General features: G+C 49.5%; 2 protein-coding genes across 23 annotated transcripts in view; one reads left to right on the plus strand and one right to left on the minus strand.

Moving 5' to 3' along the window:
* The window catches only part of HEMK1 (HemK methyltransferase family member 1), a 111,276-nt gene extending 107,760 nt beyond the window's left edge, over positions 1-3,516 (minus strand). For 2 of the 10 annotated variants that reach the window (XR_005930960.1, XM_029996336.2), the window contains exons 1-3: positions 2,405-2,866; positions 647-1,093; positions 77-168 (exon numbers count right to left, since the gene is read on the minus strand). Coding sequence is in view for 7 of the 10 variants with exons in the window: in XM_029996336.2 (XP_029852196.1) it covers positions 77-168; positions 647-937 (383 nt within the window). In the remaining 3 variants the exon portion in view is untranslated. The other 8 variants (XM_029996334.1, XM_041118740.1, XM_029996337.2 and 5 more) reach the window with 8 other exon arrangements.
* Positions 3,517-3,654: 138 nt separating this feature from the next.
* Positions 3,655-15,848, plus strand: C20H3orf18 (chromosome 20 C3orf18 homolog). Of its 13 annotated transcripts, none has more exons than XM_041118750.1 (8): positions 3,655-3,779; positions 7,521-7,913; positions 8,696-8,868; positions 8,944-9,001; positions 9,316-9,341; positions 10,974-11,103; positions 12,073-12,112; positions 14,145-15,848. In XM_041118750.1, the coding sequence occupies exons 2-7, from the start codon at positions 7,680-7,682 to the stop codon at positions 12,079-12,081; spliced, it is 630 nt and encodes a 209-aa protein (XP_040974684.1). In that variant the 5' UTR covers positions 3,655-3,779; positions 7,521-7,679; the 3' UTR covers positions 12,082-12,112; positions 14,145-15,848. The 13 variants fall into 13 exon arrangements, with proteins under 13 accessions (XP_040974684.1, XP_040974683.1, XP_040974685.1 ...); XM_041118749.1 differs by lacking the exon at positions 14,145-15,848 and adding an exon at positions 13,063-13,144; XM_041118751.1 differs by lacking the exon at positions 14,145-15,848 and adding an exon at positions 13,118-13,144.
* Positions 15,849-22,318: the final 6,470 nt, after the last annotated feature.

Raw genomic sequence — 22,318 nt, forward strand, 5'->3', positions numbered from 1 at the left:
CTGCTACCATTCTTCTGGCTGCATTAAGACTGAAGGAAAACCCTCCAAAGGAATGACTGTAAGAGGATGCTCCTACCTTTCTAGTCGCTTGCTGCTCAGCTGCTGGATTTGCTCCTGCTGCACTGCTGTAAGCGGAGCATGGAGGCTTTTGGAGTTCAAGCTCTGAAACTGAAGACAAGGTAACTTTAAAACTTGCCCACTTGTGCCACATGGGTGTTCTCTGCACCCTCCCAAGGGTATCCTCCAGGGAGACCCAGCATGCTGACAAACACATATGCCTGGGACTGTTGGAAACCACAAATGATTAGGAGAACCTATCTGCATGTTTAAAAACACACCTGTACAAATGTTCTTCTACTTTTCAGGGCTCAGAAGAATAAGTAAAATTAAGAATCATTCTACCGAGCAAGTCAGGGTACAGTATGGGTGTATATGTCATGGGTTACATTTCAGTCTCTGCAAAAGAAGGCATTTAAGAGACCCCAAGTGTTCTACTGGCATTAATAAACTATGCCTCACCCTCTCCACCATCTAAGGAAAAGTTGTTCTACTTCCTATAAGTGAGATAAAAAGAAAGGTAAGGGATTCAATCAAAACGACAAAGTGAGAGGCACACAGAGACGTTTTTCGTTTCCTATTACTTAACTGTTTTTGCTCCCAGGACAAATGACACGATACATTCACTGGACTCTCGTGCTTCAGGGATCCCATTTGTCTCAAACACCTTCTGCCAGTAGTTGACCACATCAGTGGCAGTCACGAGCCCAAGTCTTGCACCGCAGCTCTGCCTCAGAGATGACCACTTTGGACTGATGATAGGACTTTTACTTTGACTCAATCCCCCTGGCACGCACTGAAGTGAGAGACCGAACAATCTCCTGAGCGGTGGGTGGGTGAGGCATCTCATTGTTGTGAAATCAGTTCCTGGCTTCCACATGTGTTCCTTGTTGCCATCAGCTGACCTAGTCAGTGCTGAGACTCACAGGACACTTGGTGCTACCACAAGCCAATGTGGCTAAGCACCAGCTGACCCCAGTCAGTGGATTCTCCTCAGGGCAGCACAAAAACAGCACCAGTTTGCAGCTCTTCTGGTCTACAAAAGGAGGCAAAAGTACAGCCTGAATCCCTTGGGCTAGCAAATCATAGGTTCCCCTCTGAGAGAGTGCAGACTGCTTGCCCCAATCCCGGCCCACAGGTACAAAACCAATTACTCACACCCTAAGAGTAACAAAGGATTACCCCGAGAAAAGGCTCGGGTGACAGCTAACCAGCTCTGCCACTGCAATCCATTTCTTTGCAGAGCTGCCCATTTTTGCAGGCCAGAGCTACTAAGAGGCCAGTCCATACCCATGGCAGGGCAGAAGCGAGCGTGCCTACACGCAGGCACAGCACTCCTGCCTGTCCTCAGTCCCAGAAAGCCACAGGCAAACCAATCTTCAGCTCCAGACCTTGGCTCTCCACCCCATGGGTGGGTCACCCCGGTTCCCTGCAGGAAGACCTTCAGTCTCCCCTAGATTCCTTCTTTTATTCCTCTCTCTGTTCATAAACCACAAGTCCTAGGTTAGCGGGTGCGCTCACAGAAGACTTTGACTCCATGGGTCAAGGGTCTTCTACACTGTCACCATCCCCAGAGAGCAGGCAAAGAGCTGCAGAGCCAGGGCTGAGCTGCTAAGAGCAGAGGAAGGAGAAAAGCTCACAAGGTACAACTAAAGGGAAGAGAAACACTTGAAAGATGCAAAGGCCAGAAAAGGCAAACCCTGCCAGAGGAAAGTCAGTCTCTTAAAGGAGAGAACAGGCAGAGCCAGACAGAAAGGGAAGAAAAACAAACAAGATGACTGCAGGAGACAAAGGAGATGAAACTTTACAAAACAGCTGCTGCATTTCACACGTGGAACTGCGCTTTAGTGGAGACAAACAGAACAACAATCCCACTTTCCTGCTGTGATCCATCAGAAATGAGGGCCCCTCTCCCTTCTGACTCGCAGTCCCTGGAGCCACTGTGGGTTTCCCCGAGAACCCATTCCCATTCCTCTATTGATGACTGTTTTTCAGAGGCCCAAACCTCCCCTCCTCCAATTCCTCCAGAAAACCACCGCACAAACAACTAAATACCTCTCCCGAGCAGCTGGCAGCACCCAGGGTGCTGCTGCAGGGAGATCTGGGGAGGCTGGGTCAGCTCCCACCTGGGGAGATGCTGGCAACTGAACCCCTGCAGCAGCCCTGGACCCTGCTGCATGGGGCACCAGCACAGGCAGCAGTGTGGGGCCTGCCCTGCCCCTGCTGCACAGTGAAACTGTGGGAAGAGTCAGGTGTCCACTGCCCTCCTTTGCAAAATCAAACCGAACAGAGCCCAGGGAAGCTGCAGAAGGAATACCCTGCAGCAAAGATCTCAAGATCGGCTTACCTGCTACTTCCTGGCAAAGGGGTGGGTGCTCTAAGAGCCCAAGGATCCCCTTCTTACCATCTTCATTACCAGGAGCAGAGAGATAAGCAGCCCCTATGAAAATTTGCCTTTATGTTATGCATAAGCTAGAGTCTTTACCTGAGCAGCTCCCCACTCCAAGGCCCTGTTTTGGGGATACTGCCACAAGAGGAATACTAAAGGAATAAAACATTAACCATTAGTGTTGTCAGGGAGGCAGATAAGACTTTAATTGGCCATGGCTGGAACAATGTTGCCACTACTGTCACTATTAATAAAGGAGACCAGCTACTGATGTAAGGTCCTTGCCAAGAACAGTCCCTGTATGCTACTTCTTGGTGCAAATACCTGTTTGCACACAGGTAAGGAATAGATTTTTTTTTTTTTTCCTGCAGGTCTGTGGTTTGGTCCCTTCAACCCCCTGTTCCCCCCTCACTGTAGTCCAACATGTACACCGGTGGCCGTAGAAAGGCAGGGCCTCTCCCACTCTCGGCCCCTGCCCTACACTCCACAGGCTCGGGCAAGGAGCCGGGGCTTGCGCCGCACAAGTCTAACCCGTCTGCTGCCGGGTCAGCGGTCAGCTGAACCGGCCCCCGCACAGCCCCGCTGGCCGTACCGGGGGAGGGGGTCCAAGTCCCCGTTTGCCAGCCAGGGAGCTGCCCCCCCCCCCCGCCTCAGTTCAGCGACCGGGCGGCTCGCCGGTGGTAAACGAGCCCCACAGAGCACGGTCGCGACGGGAGCCCGGCGTTCCTTCCGTCTGTCCCTGCACACGCCGTGCCCTGACCAACGCCAGGCACCCCGCCCGGCCCGCACCGCGGGGGCTTTACCTGGGCGGCGGCGGGCCCCGGCGGCCCCTCAGAGGCGAGGCAGCGCGCCCGCACAGAGACGCCTCACCTCAGGGCGGCCGCCACTGGCGGGGCTGGAGGCGCGGCCGACTCCCGCGGGGACCGGGGCCGTGGGCGGCCGCCTCCCGCCCCGCAGCCTGACGATGGGGGGGACGGGACTTGGGGAAGGGGTGTGAGGAGAAGCGCCGCACGGCCGACACGCTCCCGCCGCTCACCGAGCGTCGCCGGCCCGCCGCCGCCACGCGCCTGAGTGACAGGCGCGCTGGCCAACCTCGAGCCGAGCCCTGCGGGTGCCGGCCAATCGCCTGCGGCGCCGAGAAGCAGGGCGGGGCCGCCGGGCCGTGCGGCGGCGCGCACGGAGCTGAGCGGCCCGGCCCGCCCCCGGCGGGCAGCGCGGCCCCGCGGCCGAGGGCGCGCCCCCGGCCCCCCCGGCCCCGGCCCCCCCCCCCCCCCGGCGGCCCCACCGCCAGCGGCGCTCCGGGGGGACCGGACGCCTCAGCGGGGAGCGCTGAGTAAGTGCCGGCCCCGGCGGGCCGGGGGCCGCGGCGGGCTAGCGGGCCGCCCCGGCGGGGGGGGGTGGCGGCGCAGCGGCGGCGGGCTGGGCCGGGCCGGGCTGCGGGGGGCGTCCGGCCGCGCCGGCCCGTGTGAGCAGGCTGGGGCCGCCGCGGCCTCTCGGCGGCGGGGAAGGGCGGGCGGGCGGCGGCGCCCCGCGCTCTGCCCGACACCGTCCCCCTGTCCCGGGCAGGCCCGCCCAGCCCCGGCCGGGCGAGGCGGAGCGCTGCCGGTGGCCGGAGCGGCGGGAGCGGAGCGGAGGGCAGCGCTGCGGCGAGCGGGGGGGAGCCGGCTGCGAAGCCCGGGGCTGCTCCGTCACCGCCCGGGTAGCGTTTCGGAGCGGGAAGGGCCGCACGACCCGTTCTCCGTCTGGAAACTTCTCCCCGGGACGGGGAAAGAGCGGCTTCCCGCGGGGACAGCCCCCCCAGCCAGCCCTGCCCCGAGCGCGTTAGGGGCCAGGGCCGTTGCTTGTATTTCAGTTTTGTATCGGCGCGGGGTGCCCCCGCGCCTGTAGGCAGGGCGGGATGGGGCCGTGGCACCTCTCTGGCAGCGGGAGGGGGACAGCCGAGGTGCTCCGGGACACGGGACACGCGCGGGTGGGGCTTCCCCCCTACCCTGGGGGCTGCCCGGAGCCTGGTCAGCCCCGTAGCAGGGCGAGAGGAAGCCACGAGTTCGCGCACTGGGAAGCCGCATCCCGTAGCCAACAGCAACCCCGTGCTGCTTGCATTGGTGAATTAACTAGAGACGCTTCATCTTGGTGAAGTAATGCAGAAAAAAATACTAGTTATTATTTGCCTTCTTCATCCAGAGATCCCGTGACCCATCATCATCCCTGTGACACAAACCTCTATTCCTGTCGTACCCGGGAGGAAACTGCAGCACAGAGAGATTAAAACCAAGACTCAGGAAAGCCAGCAGCCTCGAGCTAGTGCCTGACACGATGTTCTGCATGTCAGAGGTGTTGGCCACCGCAGCACCTATTAGAGACCAGTTTGGAAATGCTGGCTTAGGAGAGAAACAAACGTGTTCTCCCTATTCCCAGACCCAGCAGAGCCCAGCACAGAGTGGTCCTGGCTGTGGGAGAAGCTCTGCTGGTGCAGGCAATGGAAGAATGCCAGCTCACAGCAGCTGAGGATCTGGTTCCTCTTCTGTTCTGTTCTATTTGTGCATGGACTACGCTGAAACCTGCCAGCGATAGGTTGTAGCTGTCCCTGGCCATAGAGCGGCCATCAGAGACTTGGAGTGTGCCCAGCCTGCAGATCAAATTCCCAGCACCAGGATGACAACTGGGAAAGGAGGGTGGTGGGAAAGGTCATCCACCCCCAGCTCTACTGTTATAAGCTGTGGGCCCTGGGCCATACTTGCACTCAGCCTCCCCATTTGGCCCTCTGCAACCTGGACCAGAAGGGGCTTGGGAACAGAAATGCCCTTATCTGGACCTGGAACTAGTTGTCTAAGCCGTGTCAGAAACCTTTCATACAGGACCGCTTTTAGAGCTAGGTCTCTGGGCTTGGGAATCCTTCAGCATGGACAGGACCCCGAGAGCATGAACGAGAGCCACTGTTCCCACTTGATCAGAATTTCAGCTGGCTAATTTTAACCTAGCCTAACTTTATTCAGAGGAGCAATGCACAGCAGCACAGCGTGTGGTCCATGCAAAAGGGGTCTTTCTTACCCAAAGGCTTGGTATCAGCTTCAACATCCAAGTTCCAGTGGTTTTCCATAACTGACACTGCATTGAGATGAAGGCCTAAGCCATTTTGTTTCCAAAATTCAGGAGCTGTTCGAGATCTAGAGCCATACTTTGCAAAGCCCTTGGGCCTGCTTCACTCCTTTCACTTAGGCTCTTTTTCCACTTTTTGTTTCCTTGGTGGTGGCTTTTTTTAAAATGTGAATTATCATCATGGAGAGTTTCCCTGAATAGCACGAATCAATGATTCTCTCTGAGGAGCTGCTTGGTCTGCCCAATACCTGCTCAACAATTCCTTCCCTTTCCCTGCCGGGCTGCAGCTGCTGCTGCTCCTGCTGCTGCTGTGGCACTCAGATTTCAAATTTGCCATCTTTGTGCCAAAGTGTCCACTACACCTGAGCTCCACTGTGGTCAGTAATGGCTGGGGAGATCCAGGTGCCGCATGGTTTAAACTTGGCGTGCGTGGTTTAGTGGTCAGTGAAGGACATGGTCCCTTTCAGCTGCAATGAACTCATGTCTCAGCATGATGTTAGGTGGGACCAGGCCAGAACTGCTATCTTCACGTTCCTCTAGAAACTCATGGGAGTTTGACAGCTCCCACAGTCTCCCAGGCACTTTGAAATCCCCCAGCAACTCCTGCTTCACAAAGTTCACAGGGAGCTGAGACAGATCCCGCCTGTGTGGTGAGAGATTTACCTGCTCAGGGAGACGGAGGACAAGTGCTGTGCAAGTCGAGGTGGCTACTTGGGCTGCTGGCTGACCACAGGGCGGCCTGGTGCTGTTTGCCTGGTGTGATTTCTCTGCTTCAGTTGTTGGTGATGGATGTTAATCACACTGCTTAATGCAGCTATGGACAGCAGTAAGGCGTCACAGTAATGGAAACTGCGCAATAACCTTGCCTAGAATAGAACGGAGTGGAGCAGAACAATGGCTCATTTCTCTTTGCAGGCACATCTTTTTCTATTCAGAACTCATTAACCCCTATGTCCCGGCTGCATTCCAGTCCAGAGATGTAATGTCTGCTAAACTGCAGAGAAATTATCAGAGGACTGCTACAGTAGCTCTTGGGGTCAGCACTGCTCTGGTCCACAGGTAGCTGCATTTTCACGGAAGCAATTGCTGAACTAATGTTACATACAGTGCTTTTATAAACAAAGCTCTGCAAATACTTCCCATAGGATCATCCCATGGTGTTTTGCAACTCCTGATCATTTGCACAATAGAAGCATGAAGCAATTAAAGTCTTTCATGTTTTCAGCATGAATAGATCTATCAAATTTCACAACTCCAATCCAAAATTGGACTCATTTTAAAATTAATATTGATAATTAGCAGTGCATGACTAAGCTTGTGTGGGTGCTTTCATGGGGGACTTGAGAAATACTCACTGTCTTTAGCAGCAGATGGGGGACTGGTGCAACTGGTGCCACTGCTTTAAGGAAGCTGCCTTTCCAGAGCACGTGGGATGAGGGACAGTGGGGTGATGGATACTGCAGTGATTTACCAGTCACCAGTGACTACCACAACAGGGAAGTCCTACTTTGGATTCAATAAAAAGGATCCCGAGATGTGGATGCCTCATAGCTGAGTGCCATTTTATTGGATGTGTTCCCACTGATAAACTTAAGGGGATCCATGTAACTTTCCAAAAATTAAAAGCGAGAGACAGAAGCAGGAAAATGCTGTATCATCTCCCAGGGCAGATAGAGGCCACCTGGCTCAGCCTGGAGCAGACCAAAGACAGGGGTCCTGAGGTTGTCCTCACATAGATCTGCCAAGTGCCTGCAAGGAGGCAGAGCTGAAGCAGCGAGGGGAGAGCGTATCATGGACTGGAAGTGAATTAGGCATGACTTCAGGGGCCCTCAGTACCCCTGAAAAATCTTTTTCCTATTTTGAGTGGGCATCTGTGAGCTGCTCTCAAAAATTGTTTTAGTGAATTGGGAAACTTTGGAAAAGGTTGTGCCTGTCTCTAAGAGCTCTGCACTGTTCATTTGTTCTCATTCTTTCGTAGGCAGAAAACAGTGTGGTTCCTATGAAGAAAAACAGCCAGCAATGATGCTACAGGTCAGGTCTCACATGAGGGTCTGTGATACGAAGGGCAGCTCGCCGCTTCTGTAGCTGATGGGTGAGGACAACAGCTTGGTAAAAGGAGCTACCAAGAGCTGGCAGGATGAGTTACAGCTCACCCTCTGTGCATGACTTGTATCACAGCACCACCACCACGGCCAAGCCAGACCCAGGGACAACTCTGGATGTGACTGTACCAGAAACAGCTACCATAAGCCCTGAGACTACCAGTTTCAACAGCACCAAAATCCCAGATGTGGCCAACACTGGACCCGGCATGAGCACAATGCTGCTGTCCTTTGGGATCATTACTGTGATTGGGTTGGCTGTAGCTATGGTAAGAGGCCCCTGCTAAATATTTCTCTGTCTGTTGAGGTTGGAGGGTGGCAAAGGGGCTCTAGGACTGATTTGGGTTGAATAATTTATTTGCCTTCTACTAAAGCTCACCCAGAACTGCTGGGAACTGATAGTTCCTCAGATCCCTTTCTTTTTAAGGCCTTTATCCAGTGCTCCAATATTTCTGCAGTCTCCCTGAGGTCTAGTCTGAATGGGATGCTCAGCAGGCTTAGAGGAAGCCATATGTAGTATCAGTATTTATTTTTAACAGCGATAGGAAGTTCAGTTAAAAGAACACAAAGCAGATTCTGTTCTGACTTGCTAACTGGAACAGCTGCATTGATTTAAACCTTGTCAACACAGGCGCTGCAAGAAAGTTCATCCAAATTAACTTTTAAACCAGACCGTTGAAACCACATTAATCTCCCCTGTGGACATGCCTTTTTGAATTAAAGCGGCCTGAATCCATTTTAGCTGGACTCATTCTGGACTGCATTTCCAAGGTTCTACTTGCTGGGTATCACCAAAGTCCTTGAGGATTTGCTGTGTAACTAACCTTGCCATTAATGCTGTAGGCAGAAGCTTTCAGAAACTATAGTTCTGGGCCTGACACGGGCAATGCAAGTGCTGCAGTTCTTCTTTTTATATATAACCAGATCGTTTACCTGCCAACAGAGAACAGAAGGTAGCGGCAAGCTCCCATTCCTCATATGAGGAAGAGCTTCACTAATACAACCATCAGAGGAGCCTACAGAAAGGGACTACTGCAAAATTTCATTGCAGGCCCAAGGAGGAGTTTTTCCAAAAGCCCCTAGGAGAACCTGGAAACATTATCCTGGAAACGGTCATAAGTTCCCAAGAGCAACATCCAGCGTTCGTAGTTCCCAGAACAAGGCTCTGGAGGCCACAAGCCTCACTTTCTTCCCAGCGCAGCCACTCTTACAGGCTGACACGAGGCAAGTCACAGAGCATGCCCTCTTTGCTTCTTCCCTTTATACTGGGGAGGGGGTAACAGCACTTCTATGCTTTAGGAAATCTACAGATGAAAACCACAAAGGGAAGGTTTTTCATCCACTCTTAAATTGCAATGTATGTCCTGCAGCCACCAGAAATGTGCTGAGCTACACCTAATAGTAATACACCTAATACTCTTACTACTACTAACACACCTAATAACAGGCCACTCGAGCACTTAGTGTCAGACATGATATGCTGCCAAGCTTACACTGATGCATATGAAATTTCATTTTCGGTTGTCACTTCTCCCTTCCCCCTGCTTTGGTGCGCAGTGACACCAGACTTGCTACACCTCCTTTCTGTGTGCCCTGTGCCCAAAATTTCTCTTCTTGGCTGTTTCCCATCCTACTGGGACTGTAGTAATGATGGTTTTCTTTCTCCTTCAGGTTCTGTATATCAGGAAGAGGAAGAGGTAAGTAACATCTGTTGTTGGCTGAAGGGAACTCAGAGCTTCAAAACCCAGAGAGAGCTCGGAAGGAGACAGGGAGATGGGGAGAATGTAAGGGATGGCTGCCTGAGAACAAGCCTATGGGGAATCAGCTGCGTGTGAATGAGGCAGGGGTAGGGACACTGCACTGCTGGTACTGGCCCACCTTCTAACACCAGAGCTTCAAAGACTCCTCCGCAGCTTTGGAAAGGGAAACATGGTTGAGCAGGAGGAGGTTAGGGATCCTGCAAACTCTTCATGCTTGTCTATGAGATGCACTAAAACAGAGGAAAGTGTTAGGAGTGTATAAAGAAGCTGGGGACTCTGTCATGAGAGGTGTGGATCTCACATTTCAGCCATTCCCAGATCCCTATGTTTTCCAACAGCCTGGGCCAATGACGCTGGCTTTGCAAGGCTGACAGCCTCTTTAGCTGCAGTCACAGCAACTGGCAGCAGCGTAGTGCAGAGATGCAGCTTTCTAGCCCAAGACTTAGTGTCTTAATTTCCTTGTTAAGCTCCTGGCTGAAAATAGAGAGGAGAGCAGCATGCAGGGAGACACACATCTTGATTCTTCCATCTCTGACAGCAGAGACACTGGTGAAGATCCATTAGATGTGGTGCCCCCTCCCTGCCTGACTTCTTGTGGCAGGACTGGCCTGGCCATGGACTTTCAAAAAGTGCTGCTGCCCACTGTAAAATTTCCAAGCCAGACTCTGAAGCCCAGATCTGGGTACTGCCACAGGAGCAGCTAATGCTTGGCCTGTGAACATTGTGCTGCTGGAGATAATGGTTGTGTTGGCAAACCCGTACAGAAGCAGGGGGTGAATGCGTCATCCTAACACTTGCCAAAATAGATATTTGTGGTGACACTGCCAGTAACTGCTTGTGTGTTTCCCTCTCCCACCCCCCAAAACTCAGCTACAGCCTAAGGCAAGGCTCAGTGTTTTCTGATGGATGCCCACTCATCCATCCTCCATCTCTGAGGTGCCCAGTATTTAGGGAGACCCCTTGGGGTAATATGTCACAGCTCTGTCACTTAGAGCAATGATACAAGCGTAAGAACAGTCTGTCCACAGGCATCAGCATCCTGTGAGAATCTTTCTCTTTCCTATTTTCTATTTATTGTTTATTATTATTTTCTATTTATTTTTATGTACTTCAACCCTTAAAGTACTACTGTTAGGCTACTAGAGCTAAAAGTGGACTTCTGCTGGCAGACATAGCGTGACATGGCAGGACGGGGGAAAAGTGCCTAGCCAGCATGTTTCACCATCTCTTTTGTCCCACCACATAAAGCTTGATCTTTTAAGGTCTGCAGGAACTTAAATCCCTGTCTGATTTCTCTGTGCGTAATGCCTGCCAACATAGATTAGTGATGGCAATTAATCCCTGTAACTGCACTCTTAAGTATCTTCCACTCCTGCCAGCTGTGTGTACTAGGTTCTTATCCTCATCCCTGCAGGACAGGACATGACCCTTATCCAGCAAGAGCAACAAGAGCAGGATCCCTGTGCAGCAGGAGAAACAGCCTGCAGAAAGATTCAGCAGTGGGGTGGGGAAGGCAGCCTGAGCATCTGTCCTTCTCAACTAACCCTTTCCCTTCTCTCCCGTGGGCAGGCTGGAGAAGCTACGACACCAACTCATGCCCATGTACAACTTTGATCCCACCGAGGAACAGGATGAGCTGGAGCAGGAGCTGCTGGAACATGGGCGAGATGCAGCATCTTCCCAGGCATCGCAGAGCAAGGTAGGCAGCAGGGGCCAGCGAGTCTGTTATTAAAACCACTGGTAACTGCACTGATTTTGTTACAGAGTCAAAGAGTTTTTGTAGGGTTGTAGGGTAAGAAAACCATGTAAGACCTCAGAAGAATTTCCCCCATCGCTGCCAGCCCTGGAGATAGGGGGCTTGAGCATTTTTGAGTGCTTAGGATGGACTGAAGAGTCAGGCAGCTAGGACAAAGAGCCTGTGGAGGTACAGTGCTGGCTCTACTCAACTAGGAGAGAGAAAAGGGCAACTTCAGTAATTAAGGGTGAGTTTACTACAGTTTACCACCCAGGGCACCACAAGGGAGCAGCAGGATGAATGCCATTTTCTGTGAGATGGGGTTTCAATGCCAGCAAAGCACTGAGGCTCCTTTTCCCTGGCCCTGAAAAGCAAGTAATTTCTACCCAGTTTTAAGGTATCCTTGCATTGCCTAAGGATGCAAGTGTGGAACAAGGTCTTGCTGAGGGAAAGCCTGTAATCATAACAGTTAACTGTGCTGCAAGCCCTGAAGAACACGGGCAGAAAGCCTGCACATTGTTGTGGCATCGCACATCTGGTCTTGTCAGCACCTCCAAGCCAACCTTTGCTGGGCACAGAGCAGGCACGGCTCAGAAAGAGAAAAGGGAGGAGAGTCCTCTATTTGAATTTGGGGAGAGGGGAAGAAAGCTTTGCTTTGACCACTCTGAGTGTTCAAAGGCATGCAGCATGCTGAGAAATGATAAGGTCCTCAGAGACCATTGACTTACTACATTTGTGAGTTAGGAAAGAGCTTGATAGCTTGGCCAGTTGGTTTTGGTTAATAGTCCAGATGGGTCTTTGACAAGAGGCTATCTCCTTCCCCAGTGTACCAAGAGGTAGGAGAAATAGGGAAGAAGGGCTTCTCACCATCGTTTGCAGCCAGCTTCACAGTGTTTTCTGTTTCCTTTGTCACCACCACCACCACACAAAAAGCCTTTCTGAAAGACAGAGCCGCCAGGGATGGTTGGAACAGGTATGTCTTTTAGCCAGTGATGCAGCCTCCCCTTAGAGTAGACATCTCTCCTTTCTTGAATTCCTCTCCAGCTGCTCTGTGTTGCCCGTGTCTTCCCTTGCTTTTCCAGTTCCAGGAGCAGGAGTTCTCCCAAAGAATTCTCAGTTTCCACCTACTTTACACCTTCAGATAATCTGTAGCAAGCTTGATGTGGGCAGAAAGGAAAAGAGGAGATAATAAATACAACTGTAATTACAAAATATTTACACTGAGACATGCTTCCCAACCTGCTAAAGAGCACAAAGGAGATGTGTGTGTTGGAATATGAAAGATAATCAACATACTTCATACACTGGTTTGGGAAAGCAAGAAATACTGTTGTATAAAAGCAAAGGATCTTGGCCTCTGCATAGTGCATGCTGGGAAAACATCAGATCCCTCTATGAGTGCACATAGAGGACTTCCCTTCAGGTAATAAAGCGGGGAAATGACAAGGCCAGACTTAAACTTAGCACAGTAAAAGTAGATCCTTCCTATATAGGGACTGGCCAGCAGGAGAGCAAGCTCTGGAGGGATCTGAGGTAATACATAGATACCTCTGCTTGGAAACTATGCAAGTTTAAAGCCTTAACATAAGAGAGGGAGAGTCTAAAACAACAGCCAAAGTTCAGTATATGGCACGTTTCCAGGCCTTCTTGATGTTTCAAGTCTTTTCATGCTGCCTTGTATATATAAATAGTAAGACCCAGTAATCCAATGATGTGGGGATTTTAAACTGGCACGGATGTGCTGACTTGCTCTCTGGCCTGTTGTATTTTTCCGTCACAGCCTTGTTAATGCCAAGTTAGTCAGCCAGCCTCCCCTTAGTGAGGGGTGGAGTCTAGTTACAATACTGTGCAGTCTGTGCCCAAGCACACACACCTGAGCAAAGGCAGACTTGCTGGGTCTCATCTTTCACTGCTTCAATGCAGATTCTGCTGACAAGTCAAGGAGCCCTCCAGAGACCCAGCCGTCTTGTGTTCACAGACGTTGCCAATGCCATCAATGCATGAACAATACCTGCCCCTGCTCTGGGATCGTGCTGAGACTGGGGAGGATGAAGCCAACAAACCAGTGACTTCCCGCAAGCATGGCCGATCCACTGAGCCCAGCTGGTCACCCCGTTGGTTTGTGTTACAAATGAGCACAAGCACTGGGAACTCTCGTCACTTTGGGAAGCAAACCCTTTGTGATGGCAGTGGTGATTTTTTGGTGCGTCTGTTACCACTAAAAGGTCCTGAGCTCCAGTTTCTGGGCTGGTGCTGACTGATACCATCTACCAAGCTGCGTGCTTAGGAACAGTGCCTGCTTTGTTGTAGATTAACTTGTCAGAGCACATGTGCATGCTCTCTGGGTCAGGGAAGGAGGAGATGCATGTTTCAGAGAGCTTCCCCGTTGGCTTTGTGCCACCAGACCCCAAGGAGAGTGATGAATGAGCCTCTCCCTACAGTGACCGCAGACTTTGGCAGATCCTGGAGGGGTGACTGGTGGCAAAGCCCCTTTGAGCAAGGAGAGCTGACTCCTCTAGCTGAGCAGTAACCTGGGGCACGCCAAGGAGAACACATACTATGGGCTTATCCCCCTTGTGGCATGTGGGCTGCTGATAAACGTGTGCCCGGGGTAATGTTGAAGCATGGGGAATTCACTAGCTTTAAAAAGTGAAATCGTGACCATTTGGCTGATTACATCTTAGCTGAGGAAGTGGCTGAATATCCCAAATTAGGGCTGCTGTATAGACAGAGGGGAATTCACACAGCTAGAGGCAGAGGGTGTCAATGTCTGGCTATGTGACTCCCTGCCGCTGAGCTAGGGATAATGGTGCTTGGGCCACAGAGAGGAGTCCAGCAGAACTGGGGTTCCGGTACCACGCGTCGCCCTCCTGCTTTGGCTCAGGGAAGTTTCTACAGTGCAGAGTATTATCTAGAAAAAAAGATCAAGCCTTGAAATATTTGCTTTTAAATAAGGAAAAACATGTATTGGCTCAATATTACAACAGCCCCATGTCTGCCCCCAGAGGTGACTGAACAGCTGGTTCGTACTGCCTTACCTGCCAGGATCTGCAGTCAGAGCCTTCTCTTCTTCCTGCTGAAGGAAACACGGAGCTTTGTGTTAGCCTCTGCTCATGTTACCTGCTAATGCAGAAGGTGGGACTAGACAGGTAAGCCAGGAGTTTCCCTGTAACCCTGAAGCATCCCTCTGCCTGTGCGTCCTTCAGGGCTGCAGGAGGGAGAGAGCGTGAAGGGGTCTCTGGCCACCTTGGCATGCTGCAGCGTGGCATGGGGGCTGTCCTCCGCAGAGCCTTTTGGTGGCCGCCAGCCCTGAGTGCTGCAGGCCAGCACAGCAGCCGAGGCCAGCAGCAGAGCCTGCAATGCAAGCATCAGTACCCAGCCACGCACTGATCACCTCCTGATTTTTTCGGCAGTATGTGCGTTTGTTAGTCAGGTCATATTCCATCCACAGCACCAGTCAAAAGGGAATCAGGGCAGGCAAAAATTTGAATGCAGTTCTAAAGGTAGGCTTTATGCAAGGTGATCTTTCACTGAATGGCAATTCAGGTATTATGTGCTTTATTGCAAGTTTGGACCTGCCAGTTAGTTTTTGTTCTCCCAAATATTTTTTTTTCTTCCCCACTGTGATTTTGTTTTTTTCCTGTGTTTATTAAATGCAGACTCTTTCCTGGGCGTGTGCCACTGACCCCTGCAGTGCACAGTTGCTTACCATCCTTCACTGGCACGGCTTCCTCCATGGCAGTTTTACAGGGCTAAGCTGCTTTAATTTTTCAGTATCTCTCTTTTTAAAACCAGGGAGTTCTGGGAGTGTATTAGGGCTAGGAGTGTCATCACCTGTGGAAAACGGTCCCTCCTCCATACCCAGGAGATCTGGTAGGAGGCACTCCCAGGCTGCTGGTTGCTGCTGGTGTTCGCACTCCAGGGATACTGTTGGAAGGAAGGTACGTGGGTACAAATACTCCTTAGAATTCGGACACTATCTGTGGGTCTTCCCAGAGGTTATGCCTGTGTGACCAGCTGAGAAGCCAGTAAATCACCACACACACACGTGCACACTTACCATCTCCTCCGAGCACTCACTGAGGGCAGCCAGCCACAGACATCAGACTTCTCCCTTCAGCAGCTGGTGCGTCGCTACCTGTCACACTCCCATGCTCTGCAGCAGGACAGGGATGCAAGTGGCAGCAGGGGTGCATGGCTGTCCTAAATCATAACATTTCCCCTAGAACTCTTAGGATTGGAACTTCATTTGTTGGTTTAAAGTCAATAAAAGGCAAGTGTAAGCTGAGCTGTTTCCTCAAACTGACGGCCTACTTTGTGCTCTTTATCCAACTCCATGTGCTGCACAGGCAGCTGCCAAGCAGTGCAGGTCAGGTGCTAAAACATGCACCTTGTTCCACGTTAATACTGAGATATATCTTGTCTAACAAACACACCTACAGAGGAATTCTCTTTAACCATTCTTCCTGTAATGGTAGGCTTTGTCCTGTGATGACTGCCCTTAGATTAAAGAAGTACAGGTAATAAGACTAAAAGAATATTACGGGTATTTGCTGGGCTTGTACTGGAGTATTCTTTTAGTTCAGTAGCACCTCCTCTCACAGTTCTTGGAAGTATATGTACAATTTAGCAGAAGCATTATGATGTAATTTAATTCAAGTGTTTCTGTGTTTTAAGCATTGAAATATAATTAAACTATTTACATGAAATCTAGTGTGATTGTCTTTTTCCCCCCCCATCATTTGCATTTTCCACAGAAAACTCTGGAGGGTATCCTCAGTACCTGTTGGTAATATGTATGCAGTGAATTCCCCTACTCTTTCAAAGACTGAAGTAAGTGTGAAAAACTTGGAGGGATAAGGTCTGTGGGGGTCAAGGTTTAGTGTTCTACAGCATGGAAACTCAGACTTCTTCAGGAAGGCTTGGTGGAGAAGTCAGGAAGGGAGGAGCTTCCAGCCTAGCAGATCCTGGGCATCCAGAGTGCAGAAAGACAAATTCCAACTTGTCCATTTGCCATATTATCCTTTAACCAGCTGAATTCCTGGACAAACTAGGGGTTCATCACCTCACCTGCAGCTCTGTCCACCATAGCCGGCCCACACTGGGGTGAACACTGTGCGCAGCAGCATAAGTAGCTCCATGGTAATATTGGTGTATTTCGGATTTGCTTTCTGTCTCATCTTCTGGCCCACAGACCCAAAACTTGGGACTAGTTAGGAAAGCTGTCGGATTAACTGAAGAGGCTATGCACGGGGTCAGAACTAATTGTATGAAAAGCTAAATAGTTGTACAGCACACAGAACAACATGGAGCATAAAGAGACTCAGCTGTGGAGACTTCTGGATGTACATATGAAGCAGAATTGGCTTGTGTTCCAATCAAGCCAGTTCTAAGGTACTAAAAGATATACAAGAGGATGGAATTAGGTACCAACATTTGGGTTTAAGGGCTGTCTGTTTTCCTCCATGTGTGATTCCTCATGCTCATTATTCCTTATTTTCACATAGATCGTGGCTGCTCCTGAATGACCAAATCTTGTTTCATAATCCCCAAAACTCCAGATAAAGAGAAACTCACCTTGTCTGGTGATATGCATGTGTGCTGAAGAAGTTGCACACAGAGGAGGCAAAGCAGAAGCCTGAGGTGCTACGTTTTATACCTTTATTAAAAACAAACTCCAAGGCTAATTTGAAAGTTGCCAACACTCTTTATGCCTTCACCAAAACCATGAGAATCTTCCAAACTTCGCTAGATAACAAACCTCCTTCACCTCCCGTGTTTTGATCCGACTGTAATGACCTCCTATTTTTGACTGAGTCAGATCAAAACTGTCTGAGCTTAAAAACACTTAAAATGCATTTGCTTAGAGGTAGGATTTGGGTACACAGAGAAGGTAACTAACTATATAAAATCCAAGTAATCCAGCATGAGATCCTGGCTCGCTGAAGATGGCTGAAATTCTGCCCACCTTTAATAGGCATTGACTTTCATTCCAAGTCTCTGCATAAACATGGAAGCTGAAGCTATGGATTGGGTTTTCAACTGCACACACAGTAGGTTCTAACAGTGTGGAATTCTGCTTGTTCTCCTCGAGCACTTACATTTTTATGGAGACATGTTTTCTGCTGTGGCTTCCCAACAGTATTAAGAGGTAGCAAAGACTAGGATTTTTTTTTTTTTTTTTTTTTTTTTTTTTTTGAGAGAGAAGTACTTTGTATGCATGTCCCAGAGGAATACCGCTGACCTAAAGCAAATGTTTTTACTATCTAGCTGAGGCAGCTTCCATCCCTACTCCATGCCACCAGCTGAGAAAGGTCTGACTGATGTCATAAGAAAAGCTTGAGTCTCTTACAGATGCAATCCCTAATCCATTTAGGAGAAGCTGAAGTTCCAGTCTCACATTGTAACAGCTATTACTGTCGGGTAATAGGGGTTAATTAAACAGGCAGTACAGCCTTGCAAGCAGAGTACTAAACCTGCCAAATCACCTGAAAATCAGGTAAAGTTGGTAAAATACCTTGGTCTGCCACTGGAGTGGCGTTTGAATGCAGACACGGACTGCAGCTGAACTTGTGTGTCCACTGAAAAAGAGCAGCTCCCTAACCTGAATTCAGAGGAACACCAGTTGGATCTTCTCATTAAGCATCAACATTTACAGATTTGCATGCATGATGTCCCACCTGGGTTTATCCACACAGCAGGAGAAAGGGGTCAAACTCTTCCCATACCTGGCAGCATGCCTCCTCCGACATCATAAGGTTTGGGTCAGTCCCTGTGATCTAATCCATTTAATCCTTGATTTCTCTGCTATGTGGTAGAGGAAGCACAAAGGTTATCTGTGGTCTCAGCAGAAAACTGCATCACCAAACTCCATACACAAGGACCTACTGTTAGGGCAAACCAGACAACACACAGAATTAACAGGATCAGGACTCTGATCACTACTAAACTGGGCATACTGGACAAAATGACATAGAAGGAAAAAAACTTTTTTTTTTTTTTCCTATTATCTCTCTCCTGTCAGCCCTTCCTCTTAATTCTGCATACATTTTCTTGGGTTAAATAAATACCTGCTAAGGGAAGAGACCTCTGATGAAAGGATAATAAATGAGCTCAATATATACTGCCATTTCATGGGTTTCTGCTATGCACTGCCATAAATTTAAAGTCAATTATGTTCTGTTTAAACATTTAACACTGTAAAGCTAGCTAATTTTACATCTTGTCAAAGACAATTGAAGTACCCACTTTGTCCCTTTAACAGGCAGGCAGAGCATCCACAAGATGGAAAATACCACTGGGATTTCACTGTTTGCAACTGGATAATGGAAATACCCTAAATTCCTCAGAATTCAGCAAGATCAGCTCTGACACTGAAAGCACAAATCTGCATACAATGTGAAACTTGGCAGCCAGCAACAATCTCAGACCAACTGGCTACTGCTGTCTCCCAAAACTAAACTGTATCAGCAAGCTTTTATTTGCATAGCTGCAACACTAGAGGACCCCACATACGCACATTATGGACTGAAGATACAACTAATTTAAATTGAATCCTAAGGCTCTGCAAGGAAGCAACCTTTCTGTAACTGGTTCTTTACAGACACTCCTTTGAAGTGATGAAATCCAGTGGCTGTGACTAAGCTTGTAAACATTGTGCACTCAGAGTTGCTATCAAATTCAGGGGGAGTGCCACCGGGCCAAAAGCTAGTTACAGGAGATGGCCCTGAGCTGATAATGCTAGGATAAAAATTTCAGAATCAATCCCCAAGACATCAGGGTGCAAACTTTCCTCTAAAGCATCCAAGTTACTGGCTACTGGAGCAACAGCATTAGGTAAGCTGGAAATGCCACGAAGGTTTTTCTTTCTGATAAAGAAAGGACCCAAAGACTGTCTGTCAGGTGCAATCCCTATAGGCGACTGAGCAAAACTTAACTCTTGGGACTGCTCCATCAATCTACCAGAGGTGGTAAGATATCCAAGTTCAGCAATTAGCTGTGTAAATAGGTTTCCTTTACTGTATCTGCATTACTGAGTCAACACTATCTTCCTGTTGAACTATTGCTGTCCACGGCAGGGCAAGGCACCATGTTATCCAAGTATTTTTAAGAAAGATTAATATCCTCACAAAAGATATACTACAAACTGTGAAAGGCATCTCTCTGACAAGGCATTTGCCGTTTCTTCCCCTAAGTCCCTGTTTGGATGTTTGGGGTAAGCCAGCAGACAACAGGAGAGAAAGCTTGGCCAAAATTATCACAAAGAAAGAATTTGAAATGTGACATTAAAAATCTTGTTTGCTTTCCAGTCCTCTGGCTTCAGCAAGACATGAACAGGTGGCATACTACTGAGCTGTGGCAGGGATGTTACTCAGAGATCTCCTAAGACCAGTAGTTTTGCCGGGCCTGGAACCGTCTTTTCCAGTGATGCCTAAAGGGAGAGATCATGGGAGAAAGAGGGTTAGAGCTCTGGTTCCAGGAGCCTAGCTGCCCAAATGCCCCATTTAGAGTCAGTGCGAGGTTAAAAGGTGGCAAGGATCCATTCCCAAACAACCAAAGGTCTTCACAACAACATTCCCATTGGTCTTGTACCAGCTCCAGGCTAAAGCGTGACACAAACTGCTTCCCTGGCAGCAGGCCTCAGCACGAGGCTATTGAGAGCCCAAAAGTTACAATCTGTGTGAAATTTTCTGGCTTCTGCTATGCAAACACACAGGATAGCCTCTGCTGTGAGTAGTTACATATTTCCAACTGCCACCCTGGATCCTCATGGACACAAAGTACCAGAAGTGCCTTACCCAATGTCATAAACATCAGGAAAGTAGATGCACAGAAGGTCTGAAAATTGTCTCAGAGTGGGGAATGTTTCTGGCTACACAGGCTTGCTCTGATCTGCAGCTAACCCCTTGGTTTCAGGAAAGCTGAGGTGACTGTTGAGGCAGCAGAGGGAACAAAGTGAGACAAAGGAGTTTGCAGCTGCTCCATCTCTCAATGTACTGAGAACAACACAAGGAAGGGAAGACAGACAAAAAGGAGCAAGATTCCAAGGCCGCTTCTGGCTTTGGACTGGGTCTTGGAAATTTTGCCATAAAGCAAGCTCTTTCTCACACCTATACTTCATTAGCCAAGCAACGTTACTGAAGCAAACCAAGGCTGCTTTTGTGGCTTAGGAGGCTTTGAAATCAGCTTCATCAATCATTCAGTAGTGGTAGTCATGGAAGAGAAGACAAATGCTTCTTGGCTCAGACAAACAGAAAACTTTAGCAATTGAGTTGTGATTGGCAGCATCTGCAGGTAGCAACACAATAAAGCCTGAACCATTAACAAACCCCTGCCTGCTCCTGGATAACCTAGAGTCACCCATAACCAGTGCCTCGGGAAAACCAGAGCTGGATCCCCAGCTACAAAGGCCATGGAAAAACATCAGCTAGCTTTAAAGCAGCTCTGTGCCCCATGACAGGCCTGCAAGTCTTGCATATTTCTAGTTTGGCTCTTCCTATTTCTTGATTCTCCCCATGACAGACTGACTGAAAAGCAGGGAGTCAGTCATTGTTTATTTCAGCAATTCTTCCTTAAGGTTGCAGACATGAAGCCCAGGGCAGATCTCTTTCCCAGAGTTGTAGAGCATACAACCTGCAGGATGAGCAAGCACATGTATCCTGCCATGCCCCCCCTCTAGCACAGCAGCTCAAAAATCCTCACCTGAAAGGAAAAAGCAAACCATCGAACCTCACAATGACCAAATCTCTGACTGTGCCTATAGCAGAAGATGATTATGTGATTGCAGACTCCTGCTAGCAAATCTCAGAGCAGTAGCCTCCTGCACAAGTAGCACAAAAGCTTGCAGGCGTATAATATCTAAGTTAAACCCAGACCCATAGAATGGGTTCATCCAGAAGCTACCTGTCTGAAAGCTCTACAGCTGCATCTCACTTGCAAACAAGCCACAAGATCTATAGTTTCCAGTAAGTCAGAATAGCAAGTCTCCTCTTTCCCTTTTTAGTCAGAAGTTTCTAAGACAGGATTACCACTCCATCTCAAGCTCCTGAGCGAATTACAACTGTTACGAAATTTTCCAGAGGATTGCCAGGTTTCATACTGTACATGCTTATCCCCACTGATTTTCAACTGGCTGGTTTTTTTCATACAGAAGCACACACCTTCCCCAACAGTAAAACTCCCCTCTCCATCCCTGGCGCTAAGCATGCAGACAGCGTGGTTTGTGCTGCAGTATCATGTGCTGCACTGCTGTCTCCCACTGACCGCAGCATCCGCTTATCCTGTCGCATCTGGTTCTACCTCATTGCAACAGGAGGGAAACGTATTCCTCATGTCACTGCCTTCAGTCCCACTCAAACTGAAAGGAAGAAGAAAGTACCCACATTGGCTGTGGTTTTGGGTGATGCTTAAGAGTACTACAAAAAGGCAGCAACTGGGCCGGAGGTGAGCTCATCATCCGTGAGCCTGCGGCTCTGCTGATGTCATCACACAACTCGGTGGCAGGAAGTGATATGGGAGCAGGAGCCCAAGAGGAAACTGAATCAAGCAACTGAGGTTACCTACTCCGGCATTTTATCATGTGGCATTTCCAGGGACCTTCTAAGAACCCGAGGCTGGGTTTGGCTGCGCAGCGTCAGTTAGCTCGCTTTGCACGCCACGCTCAAGAGCGCTAACGGCAGCGGGATGAGGGAGCAGCTGTGCTGACCACATGGCAAACCAAGGCAACATCTGCCTCTCTTAGGTTGCTGGCCCCTTCCCTCTCCCACTCAGGGGAAAATATTTAATTAATAGCTTCCTATGATGCTTACTGAAGGCAGGACTCAGCTGCACACAAGTTTTCCTGGCATCGACCTCAGAAACAGCACTGAATGGTATAGGCTGAACTTGGATTTGCACTTTCCCAGGGCTGCAGTGAGGCTGGGGCTCTGGATGGTGCATCTGTAAGTTCCTATGACAATGGTAACAGTTATCTGGCATCTCATCTCAGAGAAGCTTAGATAACTTTGCAATAACTATATAGAAACTTGCCAGTGTCATCATTCTCTGTGCTGCTGATGCACTAGCATCTCTGCTAGTGTGCCAGCCACTAACAGAGAGAGCACTGCCTTAGAGTACAAGCCAGGCAGGAGAGAGCAAGACTATCATGGAGGCAGGCTGGAGTTAATCCAGAATACTAGGA

The sequence above is a fragment of the Aquila chrysaetos genome, chromosome 20, assembly GCF_900496995.4.
Source record: "Aquila chrysaetos chrysaetos chromosome 20, bAquChr1.4, whole genome shotgun sequence".
Lineage (NCBI taxonomy): Eukaryota > Metazoa > Chordata > Aves > Accipitriformes > Accipitridae > Aquila > Aquila chrysaetos.